The following is a 25,763-nucleotide window of genomic DNA, read 5'->3' on the forward strand; positions in this document are numbered from 1 at the left end:
CTGCAGAAATTCACGTGGTCTCAGAGGATCTGTCTGTCCCCCACAACTCTGGGAAAACCTCCAAAAACCAACAGTGATTCTGAGATAGCTGCACTCTGTCCCCTGTGATCCACAGCCGACAACCGGAAGAAGCAGAGGGTCCCGCACCGGGAGAGGAAGCGGCATGACTTCTCCTTGTTTAAGCTCTCTGACTCGGAGATGAGAGTGAAGGTCTCCCCGCAGCTCCTGCTGGCCACACACCGCTTCATGGCCACAGGTATGACTGCCCACCGTGTCTCCAGCCCAGGCGGAACCTGGAGGGTGGGACCCAAGCACCAATCATTTTTAATACTTTGTGACCTAATTCCAGTGTAACACTGAGAACCACTGTTCCAGGAGAGGAGACTGCCTCAGGCAAGGGTGACAGGATGCCACATACTGTCAGTGCCAGCCCCTGGGGTTCCGCCTGACCTTCTGGGAGGGAGTGAATACAACCCAACTCTGCTGGTTGGTCTTCTACTGAAGAAAAAAAGCTAGAGAAACCACTGCTGCACGTTTCCCTTCCTCCACTCACTTCTTGGTGGGAAACAGAGGCCGACCTCCATCCTGTTGGATTTGGGGTACCCCAGTGATCTGTGGGGGAGGGAAAGGCATTGTTCTAACCAACAACAAGACCCTGGGGTCCAGTACCCTCCAGAGACCATATAGTGGTAGGAGTTCTTAAAATATGGAAGTGGATTGTGAATCTTGGGATCTTTAGAAAGAAAAAGAAGTGAGAGGATCCAAAGATAAACTTGTGAAGAAGGTAAAGTTGGTCTTTGAACCCTATGACCTAATTAATGTGCAGACCTCAGATGCACACCCATTACAAAGTTCAATATTTAGTTGATCCAGCATATGATTATTGACTATATGATGAATACTGGTACTATTCCAGGTGTTAAAAAAAAAAAAGTAGAAAAGTTTATGTTGCAATTCTTTAAAGTAGAGTTTTCAAAATGTTATCTAGTTCTGAATACAGATTTCTTTTAACTACTGATGGATTTCCTAGAGCAAAGCAGCTGTATCTTCTAATATTATAGTATGATATAATATAATATAATATAAAATCTGTTATTTGATGCAAGGATGCTACACATTATTGAGAACATATCACTTAAATAATTACCATTTCTCTTAACTTGGAATTTCATTCAACAGATATATGTCTCAAGTCAGATTAAATTCTCTGTATTTCACTTGATCATTGCAGTAAAGGTTTTGCTGTTTACATGCTTACTTAGCCATGCCCAACTTTTGTTTTCTTAACCACTTTATTGAGGTATGATTGACATACAAAAAATGGAACATATTTAATGTATACAATTTGATGTGTTTGAAAATAAGTGAAACCATCTATGCCATAAATATGTCCATTCCCTCCAAAAGTTTTCCTCCCACTGTATTGTTATTTTTCTCTGTTAATATAAGATCTGCCCTCTGAGTAAACTTTTAAGTATACAATACAGTATTGTTCACTGTGGGCACGGTGCTGTGCGGTGGATCTCTAGGATTTATTCACCTGGTATAACTGAAACTCTGTGCCCTTTGACTAACCCTTCCCTTCCATCTCCCTCCCACTCCCCCAGGCAACCACCTTTTTGTCCTTATTTTAAATTCATCGTATAAGTGATATCATGCAATGTTTGTCCTTCTGTGTCTGGCTTATCTCACTTAGCCTAGTGTCCTCCAGGTTCATCCATGTTGTCACAATGGCAAAATTGCCTTTTTTTATTTTTATTTTTATTTACTATATTTGTGTTGGTTTTTCAGAGAGAGAGGGAAGGAGAGGGAGAGAGAGACAAAAGCATCAATGACAGAAAAACATTGACTGACTGCCCCCTGCATGTCCCCCACCAGGGACTGAACCCACAATCCTGGCATGTGCCCTAACCAGGAATCAAAACAGCAACCTACTGGTGCATGGGTCAACACTCAACCACTGAGCCATGCCCGTGGCGGAAAAAGTGCCTTCTTTTTTAAGTTCACATGCAGTTTTAAATAAAGTCAAGTAAGAAATTGATAACAAAACTAACATTTCCAAAATGTTGGCCTGTTTCTTCTGAGGTGCCATACAGGGACACACATCCCCAGGGAGCAGGGGAAGGCCACACACACACACACACACACACACACACACACACACACCTGAGAGAGTCACAAGAGTCCTTCCAGCCTCATGCCTGGAGCGCGAATGGAGGTGGCTCCAGACACGTGGCCTGGCCGTGCCCACCCTGACCCCAGCCAGCTGCCGATTCTTCCGCCTCCCACTCTCCCCTAGAAGTGGAGCCCTTCAAGTCTCTGTACCTCTCGGAGAAGATCCTGCTCCGGCTCCTGAAACATCCCAACGTGATCCAGGAGCTGAAGTTTGACGACAAGAACAAGAAAGCCCCGGAGCACTACCTCTACCAGCGCAGCCGCCCGGTGGACTACTTCGTGCTGCTGCTCCAGGTGCGTGGGAGCATTCGAGTCCCTCTGCGGACATGACACGGGCCTCCCTGGCTGGAGAGGTTATTCGTGACTGGATGCAGCTTTATGAATAAGGCAATTAACTCACTGCAAAGGGCTACTGAAGCTGGCAGTGCTATTTCTGAAACGTAAATCTGGACAGAATTCCCATTTCCCTGTGACCAGCTCTTAAGTCCACTTGTTATCCGGACAGAAGCTCAGGGCTGTGGTCAATAAGAGGCCTGGAAGTGCGTGCACACACCCTTAGCACACTGCCTTCTCTCTCCAGGGGAAAGTGGAGGTGGAGGTTGGTAAGGAAGGCCTTCGCTTCGAGAATGGAGCCTTCACCTACTATGGTGTCCCCGCCATCATGACCACTTCTTGCTCAGGTATTCCAGTTCCCACGCCATAGCTTATTGGGGAAGCGATGGGATATTGCAGTAAAAAAGCAGCTGGGTTCAAGTCTTTGCTCCTATTCGGGACCCTGGGCAAGCCCTGTAACTTCCTGGGCAGTGGTGTCCTCCTCCCTGAAGTGGGAATAAGACTCATTTTCATTCAGAGAGTTTGTTTGTGGAAGTACATGGTAGACAGTAATGTTAGTAAATGTTAGGGATGGATAATGGTCCTTTTTTAGTGTGAAAAGACAAGTTAGTTTTTCTTTTTACACTTCCATTTTATTGTCTGGTGCGTTGTGTTGTTTTCCGAGTCCATGGGTGCTGGGGGTGGGGCTGGAGAGGGAGCATCTCCGTAAGAAGGTACACTGTCTGAGCTGCCTCTGAAACACGTTGCCTCTTTCTGTCCTCAGATAATGATGTGCGGAAGGTGGGAAGCCTGACTGGATCCTCTGCCTTCCGTATGTATTTCTCAAACCCCTCCCTCATGCTCTCCACCGTAGTCCTGCCTCAGCCCGCTCTGGGCACCCGGACCAGCCCTCTGAGCCTGGGCTGGGGCTAACCCAAATGCTGGCAGCCTCTCTGTAATGCTCTGCCAGGAACACTGCTTCTTGCCAGGTACTCACAGGCCACAGGGGCTTTGTTTTCTGTGTCCAGAAAGTTTGCTGCTGCTGCTCTGCTCCTGGACCGTGATGAATGGCAGGGAGGGAGGCGGTGAGGGGAGGCGCCATTTATTGTCACTCATCTGTGTGCTCTGGTGGAGGTCCGGCCTTTCCTTCTCTGCGGTGATGACTCACCCTCTGGCCTTTGCTTGAGAACGTAATATGCCGTATTGTGTCTGTGCGGTTAATAGGAAGTGACTGCAAGATTTTGGGATAGACATCCCAGGCTGGCGCGATACGTTGCTTATCTGCTTCTCTTTCCTCCTTCGCCACATCTCCTCCGCTGGAGGAGCGGTGTCTGCCAGCTGGTCGTGCATGCTGACGGTGCGGGCTGGCCCGGGCTGCTGGCTGGTTTGCTCTGGCACTTCTATGCTTTACCTACTTGCTGTTTCCTATAGGGAATTGTTGTGCTGGTGTTTAGAAGGCATGGCATTTATTGTGATGTAAGTGTGATGCTGAAAGAATGATTTCTCTAGAATTTTTTTTTTTTTTTACTCACTGGTCTAACTTTTGCATTGCTTTCAGCTGTTCTTGTTTAAAGTGGCGATTTTAATGCCAAATGGAGTGTTTTCTCTTATCATAAAAAGCGTTTTACGTAGTGTTTTATATTGCATTCTCAGAGGGTCCCAACGCTGGATATCAATCCTTGGCACATGAAAGGCAGATACTGTTTTAACATGGGGAAACTAAAGAAGTGGCTTGCTCCAAATCACCTAGCAAGTTGGTGACTTGCATAGATGCATTCCGGTGCCCTAACTATTGCACACAGCACAATGAAATACAGATTGGAGATCCTTCATGTTCCAGAATGCAATCTCTGGATGGGAATATTGGAACCATTTATGGTATAATTTCACATTCTAGCCCAGCAGAGGGCTGAAATGAAATTAGAGTAGCTACCCACACCCCAGGGGTGGCCCCGCATGAGTTGAAGGAGAGCTGTAAAATAAAAACCCTGGTTCCTTAGTATACTTGTATAGGCCAGTGAATCTCAAGTAAGGCTGATGGAGGAAGCCTCATACTCAGAGTGAGAACTCTGGGTGGGGGAGGGGTGTGCTCCAGGACCGGCTTGGTTCTCTAAAGGAGATGCCCACCATCACATTGCCCAATGTAGAGCAACTTCTGGGATTCTAAATCTTACCTAGACCTGTTGGCCCTGTTCTGGCTCTACCAGCGGACCAAAAGAGGTGGGAACTCTGGGGGAAGAGGATAATTACGACTCCCCAGCCCACCTAATTGAAATGGCATTTTAAAAGTATATATTGTTTAAAGTATTGTAGTAGAAAGATGTTATCTGATTTTCTCCTTTCCTTCGTGTCTGTCTCTAGTTTTTTTGTATCAGAATCCTTCTGTTTTATCAATGGGACGGGAGTACAATTGCAACACAGGTCTCTCCTTCAGAACTGGTTAACTAAAAGGAAACATTACACTCTTTCCCTCTCCCCACTTTTGAGCATCTTTAAAAATCTTCAGGAGAGCCAAAACCGGTTTGGCTCAGTGGATACAGCGTCAGCCTGTGGACTGAAAGGTCCCGGGCTTGATTCCGGTCAAGGGCATGTACCTTGGTTGTGGGCACATCCCCAGTAAGGGGGTGTGCAAGAGGCAGCTGATCGATGATTCTCTCTCTCATCGATGTTTTCAACTCTCTATCCCTCTCTCTTCCTCTTTGTAAAATATCAATAAAATATATATTTTTTTAAAAATGTTCAGGAGAAATAAAAATCGAGTTAGTCTATGAGGGGTATACTAGTAGAGACATTTTCCATCTTCCCCCAAGCCCTCTCCACTTAGTGGAGTGAAGTGTGAAATAGCTCCAAAGACCGGCCACACCAAGCATGTCAAACTCAAAGGCTAACATGGGCCAAATAAACAAGGTTTAAGTTTATGTGGGCCACAAAAAAAAAAAAGCTTTAATTTTCATAGGAATGTAGGTTTATTTCGATAGAGACATGCTGAATACAAAGGGCTGAAATAATGAGTAATTGTTAACATAAAATAGAACATTTTAATAAAAATTAATATTTTTTTCTTGAACATTAACTCAACAGACACTGAATAACTGCACAAGTTAATAAGCGAAACACAAATAAACCTATTTTTCTTGTTCTCCTAAAGTGAAATATTTCCTGTCGTGCACACCAAACAAGTCAGTCCATGACTAATGGCATAGCAGTCGGCTGCTAAAATATTCGCTGTTAGTATATTAGTGGAGAGAAATGGTGTACCTGTGCATAAGGCCCATAAGAGCAATGAATGCAACACAATTATAGTAATCAGTCATTAGCAAACATTGTAGTTCGTTATTAATAATTATGTATAACAGGATATTGTAAAAATTAAGGTATGAAACTTTTATTAAAATGTTTCTTGCATACCGTTATATTGAATGGGCTACAAACATATTCATTGTGGGCCGCATACTGTGAGTTTGACATGCTTGGGCCACACCCTACAGTTGTCCCTGCTGGACTTTCAGCCCTGGGTCCAGCCACCGCATCTTTCACTGGCCAAGAACCTTTGCTTGTAGGTCAAGGGAGAGCTAAAGGCTGAACCACAAGGCAGTAAACTCTTTTAGGATCTCACTTTAGCAAAATGTTCCTGTCCTGGAAGCTAGCCTGTAGTTCTATCAGCCTTTGAAGGTGATTAATGGGATGATGAGTTTGCCAGAACACTGCCCGTGACCAAGGCCTCAGAGTTGAACTCGAGGTTACAAGTAAGTCACTCTGGCTTTCCTGTGCAGAGTAAAGGGAACAGAGCCTGCACTGTCTCTTTTATCTTGGTGCCGATGGCCAGGGAGCCCAGGAGGACCATGGTGAGCCTGGCGCTCTGGAGGAACTGGCCTGAGCTCAGGGTAGCCAGAAAAGCAGCCCACAGAACTGGGCAGGTGGAAAGAATGCGTCTTTGATTGCTTGGCCAGGGTATGCATTTAATTTGCAGCTCAGAAGTGTTACAATTCTTCTTGAGACGATGGGGTTTCTTATTCCAATGTATCTCATGACATTAAGGGCCTGTTCAAGTATTCTTTGATATCGCGTATCAGAGTAAATGATTATCAGCTATAGGGCTCCAGATATAGGGTTACACACACACACACACACACACACACACACACACACACACTCCCCTGCACCTATGGGTCCTTTTAGTAAAATCATCTGATGCTGCAGAAGCTGCCGACTTTGATGTGCCATCACCTACAGACTGGCTTCATTTAGCTCCTTGGAAGGGACTCGAATGACCATATAAGAGAGGTGAAGACAGATCCCCATGCAGAAACACCGCTTGATCAGGGTCAAGAGTGGGGAAGGACTACACACTGCTACACACCATACCACACCCTGGCCCCCAGTGATGGCCAGCACCATTTCAGACCCTGTGGGGGAAAAGAGAAGGAAGGGGGACAGTGAGGGAGGTGCTGTGGAGCACTTGTAATTGCTAAGAAGTGACAATGAGTTCATTCACTAAGCTGATTCACATTAAAGTTGTTGGAAATGCTGCCTGCAATTCGTGCTTCCCAAGCCTCTAGCAGCACATAGTTCCTCCCCGGAGGGAGCTCCTAGGAGTCTCAGGCAGGACCCAGCTTCCTCAGGGATGCCCCTAGCAGGAGCATGCATGTTGCTTTCAGTCCTCTGGTCGATGAACAGATGCATGTGGCAGCTGGGAGTGCCTGGTGGGAATGCACTGCTGGGCTCCCAGCAGACTTGTGCTGCTGCGGATGCACACTCCCCACTGGGGCACTGTGGTCCTTGTCCTTGGCAGGTCTCCTCCCCTCTAAAAGTATTCTACATCTTTTTGGAAGACCTTCAGAAAAGTATTTCCTTTCCCTCTTTCTGGAGAGTGACTGTGAGAGGGTGCGATCTCCATGTTTTCAGAGGGACAATTTCCTTTTGCAGAGAACTGTGATGCTTTGAAGATCCAGGAACAGACTGTCTCACCACTCTTTGTCTCTCTCCTTTTGTGTTTATCTTCCCCTTCACAACTCACAAACCCTTGGCCCTTGACTCTTTAGTGCCCGTGTCTGTGTCTCGTACCTTCGCCTTCAGCAGAGGGGACTCTCTGGCAGGCTCACCAGGTAAACATGCATGGGTGTCTTGGGTCCCCATAGATCCAGTGAGTTTTGCAAAGAGGCCTTTGGTCTCTGTCACTTCACTGTCCCACATGAGAACAATCTCTCCCAGCAGGCATTCTGGTGCCTTAGGCACAGTACAATCCTATCTAATAAAAGAGTAATATGCAAATTGACCATCACTCCATCACAAATATGGTTGCACCCACAGCTAAGGCCAAGTTCCCATAAGGAGCCTTAACGTGCAATCAGCAAGGACCTGAGGCTACACCCTCCCCCGCCCCTGTGGGGCTTGACAGGACCTCAGGCCATACCCCCTGCCCCAGCACTAGGCCAAGGGACCTGAGGCTGTGCCCCCCAACCTAGCTGGGCTTGACAGGGGAACTTGGGCAAAGCCCCTGCCTAGGGGGACTTGACAGGGGACCTAAGGCCATGCCCCCCACCTGGTGGGACTTGATGGAGGACATCAAGGCATGCTCCCTACCCCGGTCTGAGCTGGGGAACCTCAGGCCATGCCTTCCATCCTGGCACCAGGCCAGGGAACCTGAGGCTACACCCCCTGCCTACAGGGCTTGACAAGGGTGGGACTGGATCTAGCCCAATGTGGGGGCCAGCCTGGTCTGGGTCTCAACGTGATTTTGAGGGGTATGTGGGTGGGCGGGGACTTGACTCTCTGGGTCCTCTGGTGAGACCCAGACTCTGACAGGAGGAAGGTTTTCATATACATTTTACTAATTTATTTTCATCTCTGACACTTCTATTATAAAGGGCAAATAGCAATATTAAATTATTTCCTCTAATTAATCCCCTTTTAATGTGCATGAATTTCATGCACCGGATCACTGGTGAAAAGATAGCATTCATTTGCACATACAGCCCAGGCATTGCTAGTTCAGTGGTGTCACTTGTGAATTTAGCTCTCAGGGTTGTTGTATCTGTGTAGTTAGAGAAATAATGGGATGAGAGACGATGTGAGTTCTTCCTCACCATTTATCTGACTGTAGAATGGAGAGGTGAAGAGTGCAGCAGGAGAAAAATAGGAAGAAACAATAGAATGTTATACCTTATTCCTGTTTTTCCTCCACCTTTCTTTCAGTGTGGTCTCTGCCTCTAGCTAACCACTAACCCATCCTTATTATCTTCCTAGTAATGTTACCATGTGGTGACCATATTCCCTCTGGCTCTGTTCACACAAAGGATGCTCTATGTAAAATTTCAAAACAACTTTTCATTAGATTTAACCTCTCATTAATTAAATACAAGTTACCAGTTTCTTTTTAATTGGGTAAAGCAGCTCCTCATAGAGCTACACAGTAACTCAAAGATTAAATAGAATGTAAAAAATCTGAGCAATCAATTAAGTGTTTGTATTGTTTTCATCTCTAGACATTGATCTCTTAGGCTCAGGGAATAAGTAATGACCAAACCAAGAATTTATTTGTTTAATTGCTCTGAAGTTGGAACACAATTGCCCCCACCCTCTACATCTGTCTCTCTTATCCCAGTGCTACGGTAATGATTCTGAGGCCCCACCATATTCTCGGTCATCAAAAACCCAGTTGTGTTTTTCTCTCTGCAGAGTAAACCCTCAATATTCAAAAAAGGCTATGTGAGACCTCAAACCCCCAAGTTTGCAACTTCAAAAGTATTTATGTTGACTTCTCCTTTCTCCCAAATCACATTTTCCCATCAAAAACCATCTGGTTCCCATGTTTATCCGTACAAGATACATCAACCACATTCTCAAATTTTCTCTCTCACTTGATGGTGATTTTCCACCAAGAAATAAAATTTTTTCTCGCTTTGCGAGAACCCATGCCTTCATGATGACCAAAGGACAGTATGTTCAACATGAGATGCCAAACTGGCGCCTCTGCCAGCTAACTGGTCTACTCCCACATGCCAGCAGAATTAGAAATGACCACATCATGGACCTTCACAATCCTTTACATATGGGGAATCTTGGTGAGTGAAGAATGTGCTATGAGTTTCAGCAAAAGGGAAGATGCCCATTTTTAAAAGATTTTCAACCAAAAGGATCAAAGCATTAAAAAAAAAAAAAAAAAAAAGAGGAAAGTTGAGATATATTTTCCTTTTTAATTAACCCTCTCTTAACCAGACAGCCTACTTAATTGTAACTTTCAGTTAAAGAAGAGGTTAATTCTAGTTCATCAGTGTTTATTATGAAAACCTTCATGGTAACCTAGTGTCAGACAGAGATTTAGGTGTCTCATTTTTTTTCTGGGCAGATCCCCTAGCATCGTGGTCAGCAAACTTGTGGCTCAAGAGCCACATACGGCTCTTTGGCCCCTTGAGTGTGGCTCTTCCACAAAATACCACGGCCTGGGCGAGTCTATTTTTGAAGAAGTGGCATTAGAAGAAGTTTAAGTTTAAAAAATTTGGCTCTCAAAAGAAATTTCAGTCGTTGTACTGTTGATATTTGGCTCTGTTGACTAATGAGTTTGCCGACCACTGTGGGGCCTACCAGGTACTGAGACTTCACACCCAGTTGGCTGGTACCATGTGCTCCTGGAAGCTCTTTTAACCACCATTACCCCATTTTCAACCCAATAGGAGACAGGTGAATGACAAGGAGGCGAGAGCAAGGCCAGCTTATTCCAACCCTTGGTTTAACTGCAGAGTGGAGCCCTAACCAGCACAGGAGGAGAGAATGAGAAGTGGGATGCCTTGCTTCTCCTTTGGCTGGTTCCTCCCTACTTCTTTTGTCTGGTCTCTGTCTATAGCCAACCACCCAGCCTTCCCAGCAATTGGGTGACATCTTCATTCCTATATTATGGTATTGCCACCGTCACTCTTGCTTCTGCTCCATATCAGCAGCAGCAGAAGCAGCTTCGGTCACAGGAGTGTTGTGGAAAGCAGTTCTGGGCACCTTCTGGCCACTATACTAGATTTGTCATCCAGATACATATTATGTATAGTATGTCTTACCCCCATCTTACACAGGCAAGAATATAAATACTGGAAATGAATAGGGCCTTTAAGTTTAAAGGGAACCATCATTTTATTTGATCCTCACAACCACCTTAGGAAATGGGCAGGAATTATTATTGGGAGGCAATAAGTCTGAGAAATTAATTCATTGGATCGGTGTCATGGGTGTAGTAAGCAGGTAGAGTAATGACGACTGGCATTCAAGACTCTTAGGTCCTGCTCTCCCATAGCCCAAGACTTTGCTGCCCCTCTGAAAGTAGGCATTTTGTGCCCCTCAGAGGGTTGTGATGTGTTTGCATTTTGAAAGCAGATGTGCTAATGAATATGGTGCTCACACTGGATTGAGGCCAGTGATCCCTGCACCAAATATCAACCATTACCCATAATGAGTTTCCTTCTGTTTGAGCCTCAGTTTGAAATGTGGAGAGCAAAGTGGTCTGTGGATTAACTCCAGAGTAGGGTGTAATTAGCCAGATTTGCAAGTGTCTTCACTTAAATGCAAAACTTCTGATCAACCCGCTGAGAGTATGAAAGTCACTGCAGTTATCATTCCCTCTCCCCAGATTCATTCCTCCTTTCTTCTCCCAGCAGAGATGATTTCACAATCTTTCCGAACCCACGAAAGCACAGAGGCAGGAGAGAGGTCGGGAGCAAGGGTTCTTTTTTTAATGCTTGATTGTCCATCTATAACGTGCTTTGAGATCAGTGAGAATAGAGTGTTCTCCCAGAATATATGAGGAGTCCCTAAAAATAATCGTTTTACTTTGTGAAATGCAGTAAGTGGAAATATTCCTTTGGGTTGGCTCTTGCGTCGTAAACATTTGGGAATCATTAAAGCTTCATGTAACGTGAGCAAGTTCATCTGGGCTCCTAACTTGGGCTGATTTGCAGAGTTCACATTATAGCTTTGACGGAGTGCTTTTGACATTTGGTTGTCTGATGTTGACTATTACCCCAGAATGATGCATTTTTATAACCCTCGTTTGTACTCTTATAAGCCTGTGCAATTAAACTCCCCCTGCAGTTTGGAGAACACAGATGGCACATGGCACAGTGACCGTGACCAATGCGGACTGTTCCTCCTTGTGCCTCATTGAATGCTCCAAAAGATGTAACCAGGCAGCCACTGAAGCCCCCTTTCCCCTCAGATCCTCAGACTGGACAGGGGAGTGTGGATTCTTCTTATTTTGGGTCCTTCTCCCAGGATAGAGTTGGGATCACTCTCCTGATACAAGTGTCACGAGTGAAGCAAGAGTCGCAGATCTGTGTTAAGGTTTCCCCAGCCCTGACTTTCAATGAAGGGTGAAAGGCTATTCCATGGAGCCCCAACTGCAGTGGCAAATCCTCTTCCACCCACCCCAATTTTACCACCCTGTCTTCTCCACCCAACCTCAGTAACTCCAATTTGCCACGTGGGACAGATCTGTCTCGCAGACTGACTAGGCAAAGACTGCAGAATGAGTTCTGCCACACTTCTCCATGGCACCTGGAAGTCTAACTTAGAAATCCCTGGCCCCCTAACATCCTGTCTTCCCAGGGCCATGGTGAGCAAGAGTCGACAAGTGACATGCCGGCTGCTAGGCCTCACCCCTGTTGAGGGGTCCTGTGGTCAGTTTTATGCATCACAGTTTGGTCTGTTCCCCCTTAGGCCCATTCGCACTACAGTTAGGATCTCCCTCCTCGCTTTGCTTCCCCAAGCTGTGCCTCCGTGCTCTTAGGAAATGCCAAGGAGAATTATACAACTTGAACTAGTTTGCCATGCTGCTGGGACACTCGTCTGTTACTGATTTCTTCTTCTTTTTATTAAAAGCATGTCCGTGTCCCTTGCTCAGAAACCTCTGCGTGTATGGGCACAATTACCGAAATGCCGAGTCATCGCATCCCACCTATTGAGGAATGTCAGCCTCTGGGACATGAAAACATTGATCTTGCACAACACTCGATGAGCTGAGACTTTGTCATGAAACGAGGGCTTCTTTTCCTTTTAAAAATTACTTTTATAGACCAGAACGCTGTAAGATGGTTGGAACTTTTTGTGTTTGGAATCCTTTAGGGTTTTATGACCAAACCTTCAATAGCATTGTTTTTACTTAAAAAAAAAAAAAAAAAAGAAAGAAAGAAAGAAAGAAAGAAGAAGAAGAAGAAGAAGAAGAAGAAGAAGAAGAAGAAGAAGAAGAAGTTGTTGTTTTTCATCCCAGCACAACAGTGATGTTCCTTGTGTTTGACATGCATGTCCTTGTGAGTGGCAACGTGCAGGTTCAGTGAGGAGAGCTTTGGGGAACCAGAATGTAGCAGCTGTTGCCTTTGTTTCCAACAAGGTGTAGAAGTGATTCAAGCAGAACTTTCTATGGATGGAAGTTGTTTAGTAGATAAGGCAGGGCTGTGTTTCCCTGTCATCTTCCTTGAATGTACCTTGAGTTGAGACCGAAGGGATGAGAATGTGGAACTGCAGAGGTAGGGTATGTGAAGCACATGTTCAACCAGGCGAAGGGAGAGTTCTCAAGGAGTGAAACTGAAGCCACAGGCCCTGCTCACACCCTCTCCCCTTGTTCTAAACTGAATTGAGGACAAGACCCACCAGGTCAAGGTATGGTTTCTGGATTCCACTCACATGCCAAAGAAGCCGCTCTCCTGCAGGACTCCCTGCCATTGCCAGAACAATGTGCCCAAGAAAGCACCATCAACTGAGTTAGCCAGCCCCCTCCTTAGAACATCCGAATGGATCTAGCCAAGCCAGAACTCATCAGTTTGTTTTCAAGGGACCAGGGCCAGAAATGAAATAGATACTTTTCTTCCCAATTCTACTGCCCTTTACAATCACCTTGATGCTTCGCTCAGTTCTCTTTGGCACATCACTGTCCCTCTCAGTCCTTGGTTACTCTGGAGGAGGCTCTGACTCAAAGGAGCCTGGTTCACAAGCTTATTAGGCAGACAAGCAAACAAACAAACAGAAAGTTCTAATGTTTCCTGTGGCCTCTTCCTCAAGCTACCAGGCCAGTGCCTGAAGCTTCTCGGTGCCCTTTGATTCTCTTTGCACATGATCTCACTCTTCAACTGCCCACTCCTCCCTTCTTAGAGATGTTAGTTTTTCTCAGAATGACTTTAAGTTGCAGGGGAAAGGTTTTCTGATTCCAGGATGATTTGAGATCTCTGAAACCTTTTCTAAAATAAAATTTAGATTTTAAATTTAAAAATGTCTTAAGGGACTCATACATGCTGGTTCATTCACTCTACACATTTTTATTGAGCACCTACTCTAAGCCATGCACTGTGCTAGGTACTGGGTGTACAATGATGACCGGAAAAGACAAGGTCACTGCCCTCATGGAATTTAGTTAAATTGAGTAGTCAATTAAAACCTGTGAAAATGCCTTGAAGGACTGAACAGAGGGCAGTGATAGAGGGAAATAGAGGAATCTTCTTGGGATAGCCAGAGAAGGTGGTGTTTCAACTGAGACCTTATGACTGAGAAGTGAGAGTGGTAGGGAGAAGGGGTGAGAATGGGAATGTGGGGCTGGGGAGCTGAAGGCTGGGTGGGTAGGAGGTGGGAAAGAGGAGAAGGGGGAGCAGAGGGAATAGTATCTACTGAGGTGGGAGATGCTTGCATGATTGAGGATCCCCACGGCGGCCAGTAGAGCAGAGCATGCAAAGGAGGGGAAGGGAAACCCAAGAAGAGCAGAGGTCGGGTCATGGTAGGGCTTAAGGATCACAGCAGAGTGTGGGTTTTATTCAGATTCAATAGGAAAATGATTTGTGTCTTTAAAATATGCTTCTGGCCACTGAGGTGAGACCTGATTATAGATAAGATTATAAATGGGGAGATTATAAGTGTGAGCCAGATGAGAGTGATGATAACTCCGACTTGAGTAGAGTCAGAGAGGCAGATGGGTTTATTATGTCGGAGGACTTGATGTGGGGCTGAAGGAGTGGCCAGAGTCAGGTTGACTCCCAGGTTTCTGATTTAAATAACAGTATATGCGAATGACATTTACTGAGGTAGGAAAGACAAGGGAAATCCTTAATTCTATAATCATATCAAGGCAGTGATTATTATTTTTCCAATGAGAAGATTACTCAACTTATTATTGGTTTAATCTTTCTGAAACACATTATTGGTTTAATCTTTTTGAAACACAGTTTGCCAGACCACAATAATAGTTTGGCAGCTGACCAGATCATCAGTGCTTCGGGACCACAAATAGATGCTAATAGATATTTTGATTGATAGCAACATTATCTTAAGAGACCAAGTTAAATTCCTGAAGTTCTACCCTGAAAGAACAAGGAGGAGACCCTCTGAATGATTGGACTCTTCATTTGAACCCCTGCACTAAATCTGTGCTGTGAGAAGCTGAGAGCTCCTGTTCCTGTTCCTTTTAAAGACATGCATTGTAGCATCAGCTGGGAGGCAGAGGGGTGGGAGGGTCTTATGACCAGATTAAGAAAAAGCTAGAGTCATCTTCAGAACCTCTCATATTATATTAATCCTGTGGAGGGTAATTCACATAGTTCATTTTGAAACCAAATAACAGATTCTTAATTGAATTTTCCCAAGAAGCAGTTCTTAAAAATAGAAAAGAAAAAAAAAACCTGACTGAACATTCAAGAGGCCTTATTCCTTCCTCACCCCCGTTAGGCCTAGAGGGTGCCCTGACCTAGCCCCACACTAGAGGGCCCCTCTTTGGCCCTCCTAAGTCCTGGCCCTCTCTGTGGGGTGAGGAATTTGCAGGGCCAAAGAGATGTGCCCACCCAGAACCTGTGTTCTTCCTTCTAGACCACGTTTCAGACACCAAAATCCCAGAATTCCCCATTCCAAACGGGGGCTGGGGATTGGTCCTCCTCATACAACCCTGTTTTCTGGCACAAAACTCTAAGGTAGGGGTGTCGAACTCAATCAGAGAAGGGGCCAAAATCTAAAATCCAGCCTAAATCGCGGGCCGAATGGTTTACTGAACAGTCATAAACTGACAATGTCATAAACTGACAGCGGAGTGCAGTGATGACAGCGCGGTGCGGGCCACATTGCAAGGCCTGGCGGGCTGGATTTGGCCCGCGGGCCTTGTGTTTGACACATGTGCTCTAAGGAGTTGGCCCTGGCCTTCCAGGTAGTCGAGGACAAGGATAGAGCCTATTTTAATAGTTTGTTAGTGTGGTTTAAATAGATGCCCTATGGTGCGTGGGCCCAGCCATTGTTGGGGCCGACCTGAGTTCTCCCCACTGCAGTGCGTCAGTGCAGTGAGGACTGGTTATCGGTGCTGTGGCAGATGGCTTTGAGGGCAAATATTGGCCTCTCTACAATGAGTTTTGTGAGTGGAGTTTATATAAAGTAACTCACTCTAGCAGAAGGTCTCGTGGGCTGGGGTAGCTAACCACGCTCACAGTTGGGCCTTGTATGCACCGTCAATGTAAGAACATCCAAACCGGTAGGCATTTTTATGAGGGTTTATTTGAGCCAAATTGACGATATGCCGGGGAGCAGGATCTCACAATGCCCCAGAGAATGGCAGCTTTGCTGTTACTCACAGACATTTGGAATTAAGGAGGGAATGTAAGGTCAGTTACCTGAAGGTGGGAGACAGCAAGGCACAGCGGATAGCTAACAAGAGTAGGTGCCCCCTTGAGAGTGGTTACCTCCCAAAGGGGTCTGATAGAGAGGGTTACCCTGGCATTTCAAATGTGTGTGAACCTCGATGCACGAGAGCAATGGACAGGGCTTGCTTGAGCCTTTTTGGAGGCCTGGAGCATGACTGCCCCATTAGGCATTTATGATCAGATCAGCCCCTGAGGTTACTTTCCATTAGCTTACTTTCAGAGTCCCTTTGTCCTCCGTGGCCCTTAACCCTGGCTGAGGTCTTGGGGAGCAGGAGGAGCCTGAGCAGAGTGGAGCCATGAGTTCCTGTCCTGGGTGTTTGCTCCTCGAAGGAATAAACATCTGTGGGACAGCTGGGCATTTTTCCAGGCTCTGATGGGAGCGGGGAGGGCCTGGTTTCACCACCCAGTGTAACCATTGTCTTAAAGTCCTGCAGGACCTCAATAACACCTCTCTCTCTTCTTCTCCCTCTTCCTGGCTCCCTCTTCTTTCCCCACTCCCACCCCTCCTTGCCTTTTCTCCCTCCCCCTCTCTCTCATCTTCTGCAGTAAACCGCTCCCCTTCACGCTGCAGCGGGTTGAACCGCTCCGAGTCTCCCAACCGTGAGCGCAGTGACTTTGGGGGCAGCAACAGCCAGCTGTGCAGTAGCAACAACCTCTACACTCCTGACTACTCAGTCCACATCCTCAGCGACGTGCAGTTTGTGAAGGTAACCCCCCTGGGTACCGTCCCCTCCATCCTGGCGGCAGAGGTGGCTGGGGAAGCGGGTCAGGATGTGCATCCCATTCCCCTATGACCCAAGATAATGTGATGCTGAGGTTAAACCTCGAAAGCCAGAGCCCGTGACTCTTGTCCCCATTGCTCCCAGCCCTGAAGCCCTCTCATTGCAGACCTTCCTCGGAAGTGGAGGTAGGAAAAAATGGGAGAAGAGAGATTCTAATATGCTAGCTCTTATGGTTTGTCGTACTGGCCACATGACTTGTGGGGAAAGAAATGAGAAGTCACAACAGAGTAAGTGGTTCAAATATTTACTGAACGCCTGCACTGCGCTTGGCTCTGTCCAGGCATTGGTGAGTTACTGGAGCCGAACAAGACAGCAAGCTCCTGCCTTTCTGTACCTTCCCTGCTACTAGGGGGAGAAAGATGATTAGCAGGCAACCACAAAGATAAAACCTAGACGATGACGGAAATGTACAGGGGGGTGGGGTAAGAGGAGGCTGCTTTAGAAATGGTTGTCAGAGCAGGCCAAGCCAAGGGACCTTTTTGCTGAGACCTGAAAGGGAAGGTGAGGAGAATGTTCCAGACAAACAGCAGGCAGGAAAGAGCTGGGGGTTCAAGCGTCTGAGCACAAAGGCAGAGCTGGTGTGAGATGAGACTGGAGCGTTAGCAGTGATGTCACCTGGCGTTTTAGGCCAGAGTACGGCCTTTGGATTCTCTTTGAGCTGAGGATTTTTGTTAGGTTTGTTTCTCAGGTCTTTCCATTTGTCTTGGTTCATTCGGGGTGCTCTCACAAATTACCATAGGCGGAGTGGCTTAAACAACAAACACTTATTTCTCACTGTTCTGGAGACAAGGCGTTCACGTTCTGGGTGTGGTCAGACCCCGTGTCTGGTGAGAGCCCCCTTCCTGGTTAGCAAATGAAAACCTCTGATTGGAATGGGTGGTTCTATACAAGGGAATCTGAAAATTCAAACTTAACACAGCTTTTGTTTTATTTTGGTGTTGGTTTCTCTTTAGTTTTGTTGTTTGCTTTTTTTAATGTAAGTTAAGATGATGCTTTAGACTAAAGTTAAAAATTCCCTCCTGATTTAATGGACTAGTTAGGGCCATGATGTAGACTCTCTTTTACTGACCTCTCCCACTCCAACCCCCAGCCACCCCTTTTTTTTAACAGAGTTTTTGAGGAACCTAGAGAGAAACTTGTACAAAAGCGGTGTTGGTGGGAGCCGGTATGGCTGGCTGCAGGCAGTTTGTGAGGGCTTTCCATGTCCAGAGAGTATGAGGTTCCAGAACTGGTTATGAGGTCCAGAAGTAAACTGACTTCATAATACGTTACAAAATTAGATAGAAAAGTATGCCTAGTGATTAAGATATTAAAGCTGTGATTAATAGTGGTTAATAAGCTATGAAGTTATCAAAGAATCTTTATGCTTTTTTTTTTATGTGTGTTTTGTAAATGTCATTATTAAACTAAGGATGTTTGGTTAATGACGTAATCTGGCTTGTGTGACTGCAACCAAGATGCCTCATCACCATCTGGTGGCAGAATCCCTAAATTGCAGGATCGTGTTTTGAGGGATGAACGTTATTAAATGACAGGAAACATCACATGGGTTAAAGGTGAACTTCTGGCTAGGATGCTGAAGGCCTGTTAACTCTCAAACTTTAGGCAAGCGCTTCAACCTTCCTAGACCTCACTTCCTTACTCGGAATATAGGCCACAGGAGACCTCTCGCGCCCGCCCCATACAGTCATTATGACTAGCAAAGCTGATAGCACATACCTATGTGCTCTGTAAGCCGTTATGCACTATATAGATGGAAGGTTCCGTCCTCATATCTCAACCTCTACCTGCAAAAGCAAGCCCTTCTGGGTAACGTTAGCACTAGAGCTTCCACCCAACGTCTGAAAACAATCTCCAATTCCATCTCTTTAGGATACTTATAGTACTTCCAATAGTATGTGTGTGTGTGTGTGTGTGTGTGTGTGTGTGTGTGTGTGTGTGTGTATATATATATATATATATATATATATATATATAATTTGATTTCAATAAATAAACACTTAAACTATATTTTAAGTTAGAAACTGATAGATTGTAAATGAATTTGGTTTAAAAAAACTATCAGGAATAAGTTTGATACTGAAAATAAATAGTAAATTTATCTGTGAGCTTCCTGGTCATAAAAGTAAAAAGCAGGAGCAGTGGATCTTTAAGTTCCCATCCGATATAAGGAAGTATATAATTCACCTAGAGAAAGGAACTTCTTTCTGGCAATAATTTCTTGAAGGATATAACTATGGAAGGCTTCAAAACACACACCCACATATTGGCTTCATCTGCAGCTTTACCAGAGTTCATGTTCTTCATATGGAGGTTTCTTACTTCAGCCTTCGACACAAGCTGGGGGTCTCATTCTTGCCAAGCCCCCACTGTGACCCTTAGGAAGAAGGGCTCTTGGCAATAGTATAAGCCAAATTTTTAAACTTCTCTGTGGGCAACCACCCTGCTAACTGAAGATGTCCTCCCTCTATCCTCTCCAGGGTCTCAGGCAAAGACGTAGCTCCTCCAGGTGCAGTTTAAGAGTCCAGAGCCAGTACTCAATTGGTTGGGCGTTGTCCCATGCACTGAAAGGTTGCCGGTTCAATTCCCAGTCAGGGCACATGCCTAGGTTGCTTGGCTTAATCCCCAGTTGGGGGCATGTAAGGGGAAGTCGATTGATGTTTCACTCTCACATTGACGTTTCTCTCTCTCTTTCCTTCTCCCTCTCTTTCTAAAAGTCAATAAAAAAATCTTTTTAGAAAAAACAATAACAAAGATATAAGCATAGCCAATGGACACAGACAGTAGGGAGGTGAGGGCATGTGCTGGGGGATGGGAATGGCTGGGGAGAGCTCAATGGGGGGAAAAGGAGACATATGTAATACTTTACTTTAAACAATAAAGAATTTAATTTTTTTCCTTTATATATTTTATTGATTTTTTACAGAGAAAAGGAGAGAGGAATAGATAGTTAGAAACATCAATGAGAGAGAATCATCGATCAGCTGCCTCTTGCACACCCCCTACTGGGGATGTGCCCACAACCAAGGTACATGCCCTTGACCGGAATCGAACCTGGGACCCTTCAGTCCGCAGGCTGACGCTCTATCCACTGAGCCAAGCCGGTTTCAGCAAGAATTTAAATTTTTTAAAAGAAAACAAAACAAAAAACAAAGAGTCCAGAGCAAATAAAAATGACATTGGGGACTCTGATGGCAAACAAACAAAGGGTCCTTGCCTGGTACAGCTTGGGTAAGGCCCCTAGTTCATGGACCCCAGGTCACGGAGGCCTGCGTTCCAAAGCACCCTGGAACGTCTGAGCTTGGGCCACATCTAGGGATGGCTCTGCTCAGCTTCTCCTGAGCTTCTGCTCCTCTCTGCCTCTTCCTTCCAGATCACGCGGCAGCAGTACCAGAATGCGCTCACCGCCTGCCACATGGACAATTCACCCCAGTCCCCCGACATGGAGGCCTTCACCGACGGGGACTCCACCAAGGCCCCCACGACCCGGGGCACACCCCAGACCCCCAAGGATGACCCTGCTGCCATCCTCCTAAACAGGAACAGCCTGCCATGTAAGTCAGCCTGGCGGGTGGGTGGGGCTGCCTTGAGGTGAGGACAGCCCTGCCTTCCTCCTCATGGCTGTCCCGACCTGCCATCTTGTCCTCATGGAGCCCCGGTCTTCTCCAAAGCAGAGAGGTGACACACGTGCTGTTCTCCCCAGGCAGCCGCTCCGACGGGCTGAGAAGCCCCGGCGAGGTCGTGTACCTGAGGATGGAGGAGATGGCCTTCCCCCAGGAGGAGATGACAGACTCCCAGGAGCACAGCCCACAGCAGCTCTCCGTGTCTCCTGCAGCCATTCCCGCAAGAGCAGGTCCGGGAGGGGACCTGGGCCCCAGGAGCCAGGGGGGTCACCACCATAGGGCACAGGGAAAGGGGAGCCTGGGATCCCAGCCCCCATGTAACATGTCCCACCTCCTTACGCCTCCTAACATCTACTGAGCAGCTACTGTGCATCAGATCCTGGAAGACAGTGTGTTAGGAACTAGGCTTCCATCTGGCTCCAGGAGCCTGGCTCCTTCACTTAGGAGCTATGCAATTTGGGGCAAGTTACTTTAACTGAAGATTCAGTTTTCTTGTCCTAATAGGTACATTTCCTTGTGTTAATAGGTACAGATTGCAGTGATGAGCTCACAAAGTAGCTTTGAGCATCGATGAGATGGCACATACAGAGATTCCAGTGCTTGGTGCCATGCTCTCTGAATAGTGCATAGTTGTTGTTAGGCCTGCTTTGCAGATAGGACACTGAAGTCAGCCATCACTCTCCCTGGCAGGGCTCCTTCCCTTCCTTTGAGGCCCAGGGGCCAGAAGTGGTCTGTAGGACTTGTCCTGAGGTCTGAGACGGTATCACCTCCCTCTGAGAACTGGAGGCCTCTGTCTTAGTGGTGGTGGTGCTCCGAGCTTCCCGCATCCCAGCATCCCAGAGGTCTTTCTGTTCTTGCCTTCAGATATGCTTGAACTTGTAGCTAATGCAGAAAATCTGGGACATACATAATTACTGTTCCAGGGCCTAAATTTAGAACTGATGCTCTTTTTCTCCCACCCACACTGAATTTAGTAGCTAAAACATATACCAACAAATTGTACCAAGAAATGGTATCAAAAAGGAGATGGGGTAGTCTTTGGAGATTATCTAACCCATCCTCTGTGGCACATGAGGACCCTGAGACCTGGAGGGGGGGAATGACGTGGCCCATCTGTGTGCTGCAGGAGAAGAGGGCTCAGCCTCCTGGCTCAGGCTGCAGGGCCGTGTCCAGCACATCCTTTTGCCTCCCGGGTTAGGTTCTTCCTGCATGGGCACTAAGAGCTGGGCCTCTTCCTGGCTCTGAGATTCTAGGGCTTTCTGCCTTCTCACCGGGTTCGGGGGAGAAGACCTGGCATGTGCTTAATTGTTGTTGTGCCCTGTGGTTTTCCAGGATCTGTACAAATAGAGGAAGGAGACATCACCATCTGTCCTCAAATGTGCTTTTCGTCTGGCAAAAAATGCTGAGGAGAGAACATCTTGTTCCCTTTTCTCTCCTGCCAAACAGGGTTTGAGTAGTTAATTCCCGCTCTTGTTCTCCGTCTCTTCATTTCTTTTGTGGCACTAAAGTGCCCCTTGCTAAAGGCTTCCTGGGCTCTACTCCCTTGTTGGAGCCACTGCTGCCTTAGCACTGGTGCTGCACTCTCACCTGCTAAGAAATGTCAGCCAGGATCCTCCCACCCACATCCCTGGGTGTGCACGTGGAAACACTTGTGTTCTTCCTTCTTTCCTTTCAGCATCGGAGAGCGAATGTTGTAATATCAACCTGGAGACAGAGACCAGTCCCTGCAGTAGTGACTTGGAGGAAACCATGGGCAAGAGGCTGCTGAGAACCCTGAGTGAGTATCTCCTCGCCCACACGGAAGCCACCTACAGCTGGGTAGAAGAAAAAGCATGACAGGCTCTTCCACGTGGAGGAGGAGCCATTGACTCCTTTTGGGAACCCTAGTGAGGAGCAGTCCTGGGAATCCATCAGAGGCCTTGGGCTCTTGCTGCATCCTTGATAAATGGGGATCAGAGGATGGGAAAGGCATGATCCCGAGGCATCACATGAGCCTTTGTCAGTTCTCTCCAGGAAATCTCCATTCCATTGGCACTAGCCTGGGTTTGTGGCTTTGTAATGCTGTCATCTCAGGTGAAAGGTGCATCCTAGTCCTTCAAGATATAAATATGCTGCCTGGCTGGCGTGGCTCAATGGTTGAGCATCAACCTATGAACCAGGAGGTCGCAGTTGGATTGCTGGTCAGGGCATATGCCCGAGTTGTGGGCTCAATCCCCAGTGTGGGGTGTGCAGGAGGCAGCCAATCAATGATTCTCTCATCACTGATATTTCTATTTCTCTCTCCCTTCATCTCTGAAATCAATAAAAATATATTTTTTGAAAAATGTAAACATGTTGATATCAGCAGCAGGGTACAATGCAGATTGCTTTCTGCCAAACTGTCTCCATTTCTGCTTCTATTTTGAAGAGAGCTTGGACCACCAAGAGAGTATGAGTGTCCTCTGAGTCCTACAGGTTGATCCTTACAAACTGTTTTTCAGGTGGTCGAAAAAGAAAGAGGTCACCCGATGGAGAGAGAGCTTCTGAGGAGAACTCCAATTTAACACCTCTCATCACATGATGGGCAGACGACTGTTGCTGGGTGTGTGGCATTCCAGAGCTTTGGGGGAGAGCCCTCCCTCCCATCATCTGCTTCTCCCCAAGGCCTCCCGCAGGTGACAGAGCACTCCGCTTCCCTCACCACCTCTTCACCCCGGTCAGTTTGGCAGACTTCCCCTCGTCGCCTCCAGTTGGACTCAGAGCCTTGCGGTGGCCAAGATGGAAGGAGGTGCCTCGAGTGGAACATGCTAGAAATGGCCTTGTCCACAGCACAGTCTGGGACTGGAGAAGACATGACTCAAAGTTGACAATGCCACTCTGGGGCCCCTAATGCCCTTTTTGTTCTTTGAGATCCCAATGCCATATTTCATGCGTAGCTTAGCTCAGAAGGTGCCGCTGACAGGCACAGTGGAGGCTGGAGCAGCAAGCATGACGGTTGTTCAGAAGATGCACCAAGAGTTCCTCCAGAACTTCTGGGCAGCGGGACTCAGCCATGTGGGCATGACGTTACCATATGGAGAACTGTTGGTGACGGGTTTCCTGTTAGATAAGGGCTCCAGCAGCCTGGGAACTGGGGTCTCAGCTGGAGTGGAAAGAATGCAAGACGGAACCTCAAGTCACTGATTTTCCCAGGGACACATCTGCTTTGGCTCCCAATCGGCAGTTACCGATCCATCAATCTGCTCTGGAAGAGGAGGAACCGGGAACAGAGATCCGATCGGGGGCCAGAGATGGAGCTTCAGGTTTTAAGTTCAAATCAAAGCAAATATATATTTACCCATATATGTGTGTGTGTGTGTATATATATGGGAAAATTCTAAGCTGTTGAAGCAAGTTTAGCCATGACAAACCAAAGAGTGCCCACGTCAGCTAAGAAGGATGCAAGGTCTCATGGGACTTCAAGTGTGCATTGCACAGGAACATTGAAGAGTCATTCCCCTTTTTCATCCTGCCCCTTACTGCACCCCAGCAAGTTAGCCATGTGTACTTTATTCCAAGAACATACTACATTTCTGCCATTTCACTTGGATGTGGGGGCAGGTGCAATTCCAAGCATAACCACCAGATGGCAGGATGACTGCACATACCTACTTGAATTTAAAAAAAAAAAAAAACGTTCTGATCAGGACACAGAGCCAGCCTTAGGGAAAGTGTGGAAGTGAAGGTCTTTGGGGACCCTTTCTGATCTATTGCCCTGATCCAGTGCTGCCTGCTGAATCTCCAAACCATTCCCTAACTTTTCCCTGGAGTGGGCCATCAGGCTTACCTTCCCTTCCTCCACAACCATTACTCCTATGGCCCCATTCAATCAATAATCATGATGATTCCTCTGGGTTATTTGCAGCTTACCCATAGGAACCTTTAACTCAGGGGTTCTTAACTTGGGGTTCCTCACCCCAGGGGGTCCATAGTTGGACTTCATAGGATCTATGAAACCCCTAACACTAGGAATTCAGTGTCTGTGTTCTTATGCCTGTTTTCCAGAGGGCTGAAGCTTTCATAGATCCTCAAAGGTCCTGGACCCACAAAAAGTTAAAAACTATTTTAACTGAAAGTGGAGCTTTCAGCCCAAAGTTTCTGCAATGCAGAGTGAAGTGAGCACTGACAGTTTGAGGTCTATTTTTAATTGTAAGTGGTCTTCGCAAGTGTCCTTGAAACTGATGGGGAGAGCTGGCACCCTCCGAGAAGTGGAAGTCCTCAGAAATTCTTGGCACACCCTAGGCTGTTGTACAGCCTACACCCCACATAACTTCATCCCCTCTCCCCCTCCGAACTGGAGCAGGTGTTGCAGACAGGAGGGCCACGGCGTGTGGAAGTAAAGACTTTGCAGCTGGCGATGCCTTTTCCGGCAGCATATTTAGCGATGTATTACTGACTTCACATCCCTTGCCTGGCTCTGCCTGAGGCTCAGTAGTGCATGACGTAGATAGTTCCAAGACTACCACCTGCCCCCAACACCTACTCTTGCCTAGTAGGAATAGCAGTGTCACCCCCTCATCCCGCCCTGTGCTGGGTGCCTCAGACCCAAACCAGGGGACTGAGTTTCAAGTAAGAACTGTTATGCAGTCTTCTTGCATTACCACTTAGGCCACAGGGCTCAGGCCACTGCTGTTGTGTTACATCCATCCCTTTGCAGAATCCCTAAGGAGCCTGTCACCTCTCTCATCCCTATTCCCCACCCCCAATTTTCTTCAGGTTACAGAAAGTTAAAAAAAAAAAAAAAAAAGGACTTTAATTTTAAAATAAAGCATTTATGAAGACTTAATGAATTGTAAATAATTTTTCAATAAAATGAAAATGCTTTCCTGGGATGTGACTGGTTTCCTTGCCCTGAATCTGGGAGTTCTGAAGTGGTTTATTTGAGATGCAGGTTGGGTGGAGCTCCCCTGTGATGATCTCCCAGGGCCCACCTGCCTGAAGAGGTTCGGCTCTGAGACGAGGTGTGAGGCTGCACTCAAGGTTACAGGAAGGCTCCGGTGCTGTACTTTGGGAAGACAGGTAAGATTTTGCAGAAACAAATGCCAAAAATGGAAAGTAAAACTCAAATGAGAAGCCAGAGTGTGAATGAGAACAAGAAGCACTAAGACAATAATTGTTTGTGGAACCCATGTGATGCGTGAGGCACTGGTGGGTGCCTTCCAAGCTCAAGGTCTTGGGAGGAACACGAAGAGTTGGAGTGGGGGGAAGGG

The 25,763-nt window shown here is 46.6% G+C and overlaps 1 protein-coding gene across 5 annotated transcripts in view; it reads left to right on the top strand.

Moving 5' to 3' along the window:
* CNNM1 (cyclin and CBS domain divalent metal cation transport mediator 1) overlaps window positions 1–25,383 on the top strand; it is a 49,224-nt gene extending 23,841 nt beyond the window's left edge. Inside the window, exons 3-12 of one of the 5 annotated variants that reach the window (XM_084904065.1) lie at window positions 116–256; window positions 2,300–2,469; window positions 2,756–2,855; window positions 3,272–3,319; window positions 7,530–7,592; window positions 16,677–16,837; window positions 20,286–20,466; window positions 20,616–20,765; window positions 22,211–22,312; window positions 23,016–25,383. In XM_084904065.1, the coding sequence (XP_084760191.1) occupies window positions 116–256; window positions 2,300–2,469; window positions 2,756–2,855; window positions 3,272–3,319; window positions 7,530–7,592; window positions 16,677–16,837; window positions 20,286–20,466; window positions 20,616–20,765; window positions 22,211–22,312; window positions 23,016–23,095 (1,196 nt within the window). In that variant the 3' untranslated portion in view covers window positions 23,096–25,383. Of the gene's footprint in view, window positions 1–115; window positions 257–2,299; window positions 2,470–2,755; window positions 2,856–3,271; window positions 3,320–7,529; window positions 7,593–11,129; window positions 11,963–16,676; window positions 16,838–20,285; window positions 20,467–20,615; window positions 20,766–22,210; window positions 22,313–23,015 lie in introns of those variants that run through there. The other 4 variants (XM_084904067.1, XM_084904066.1, XM_084904068.1 and 1 more) reach the window with 4 other exon arrangements.
* Window positions 25,384–25,763: the final 380 nt, after the last annotated feature.

Source organism: Pipistrellus hanaki (assembly GCF_964339955.1).
Source record: "Pipistrellus hanaki genome assembly, chromosome: 14".
Classification (NCBI taxonomy): Eukaryota; Metazoa; Chordata; class Mammalia; order Chiroptera; family Vespertilionidae; genus Pipistrellus; species Pipistrellus hanaki.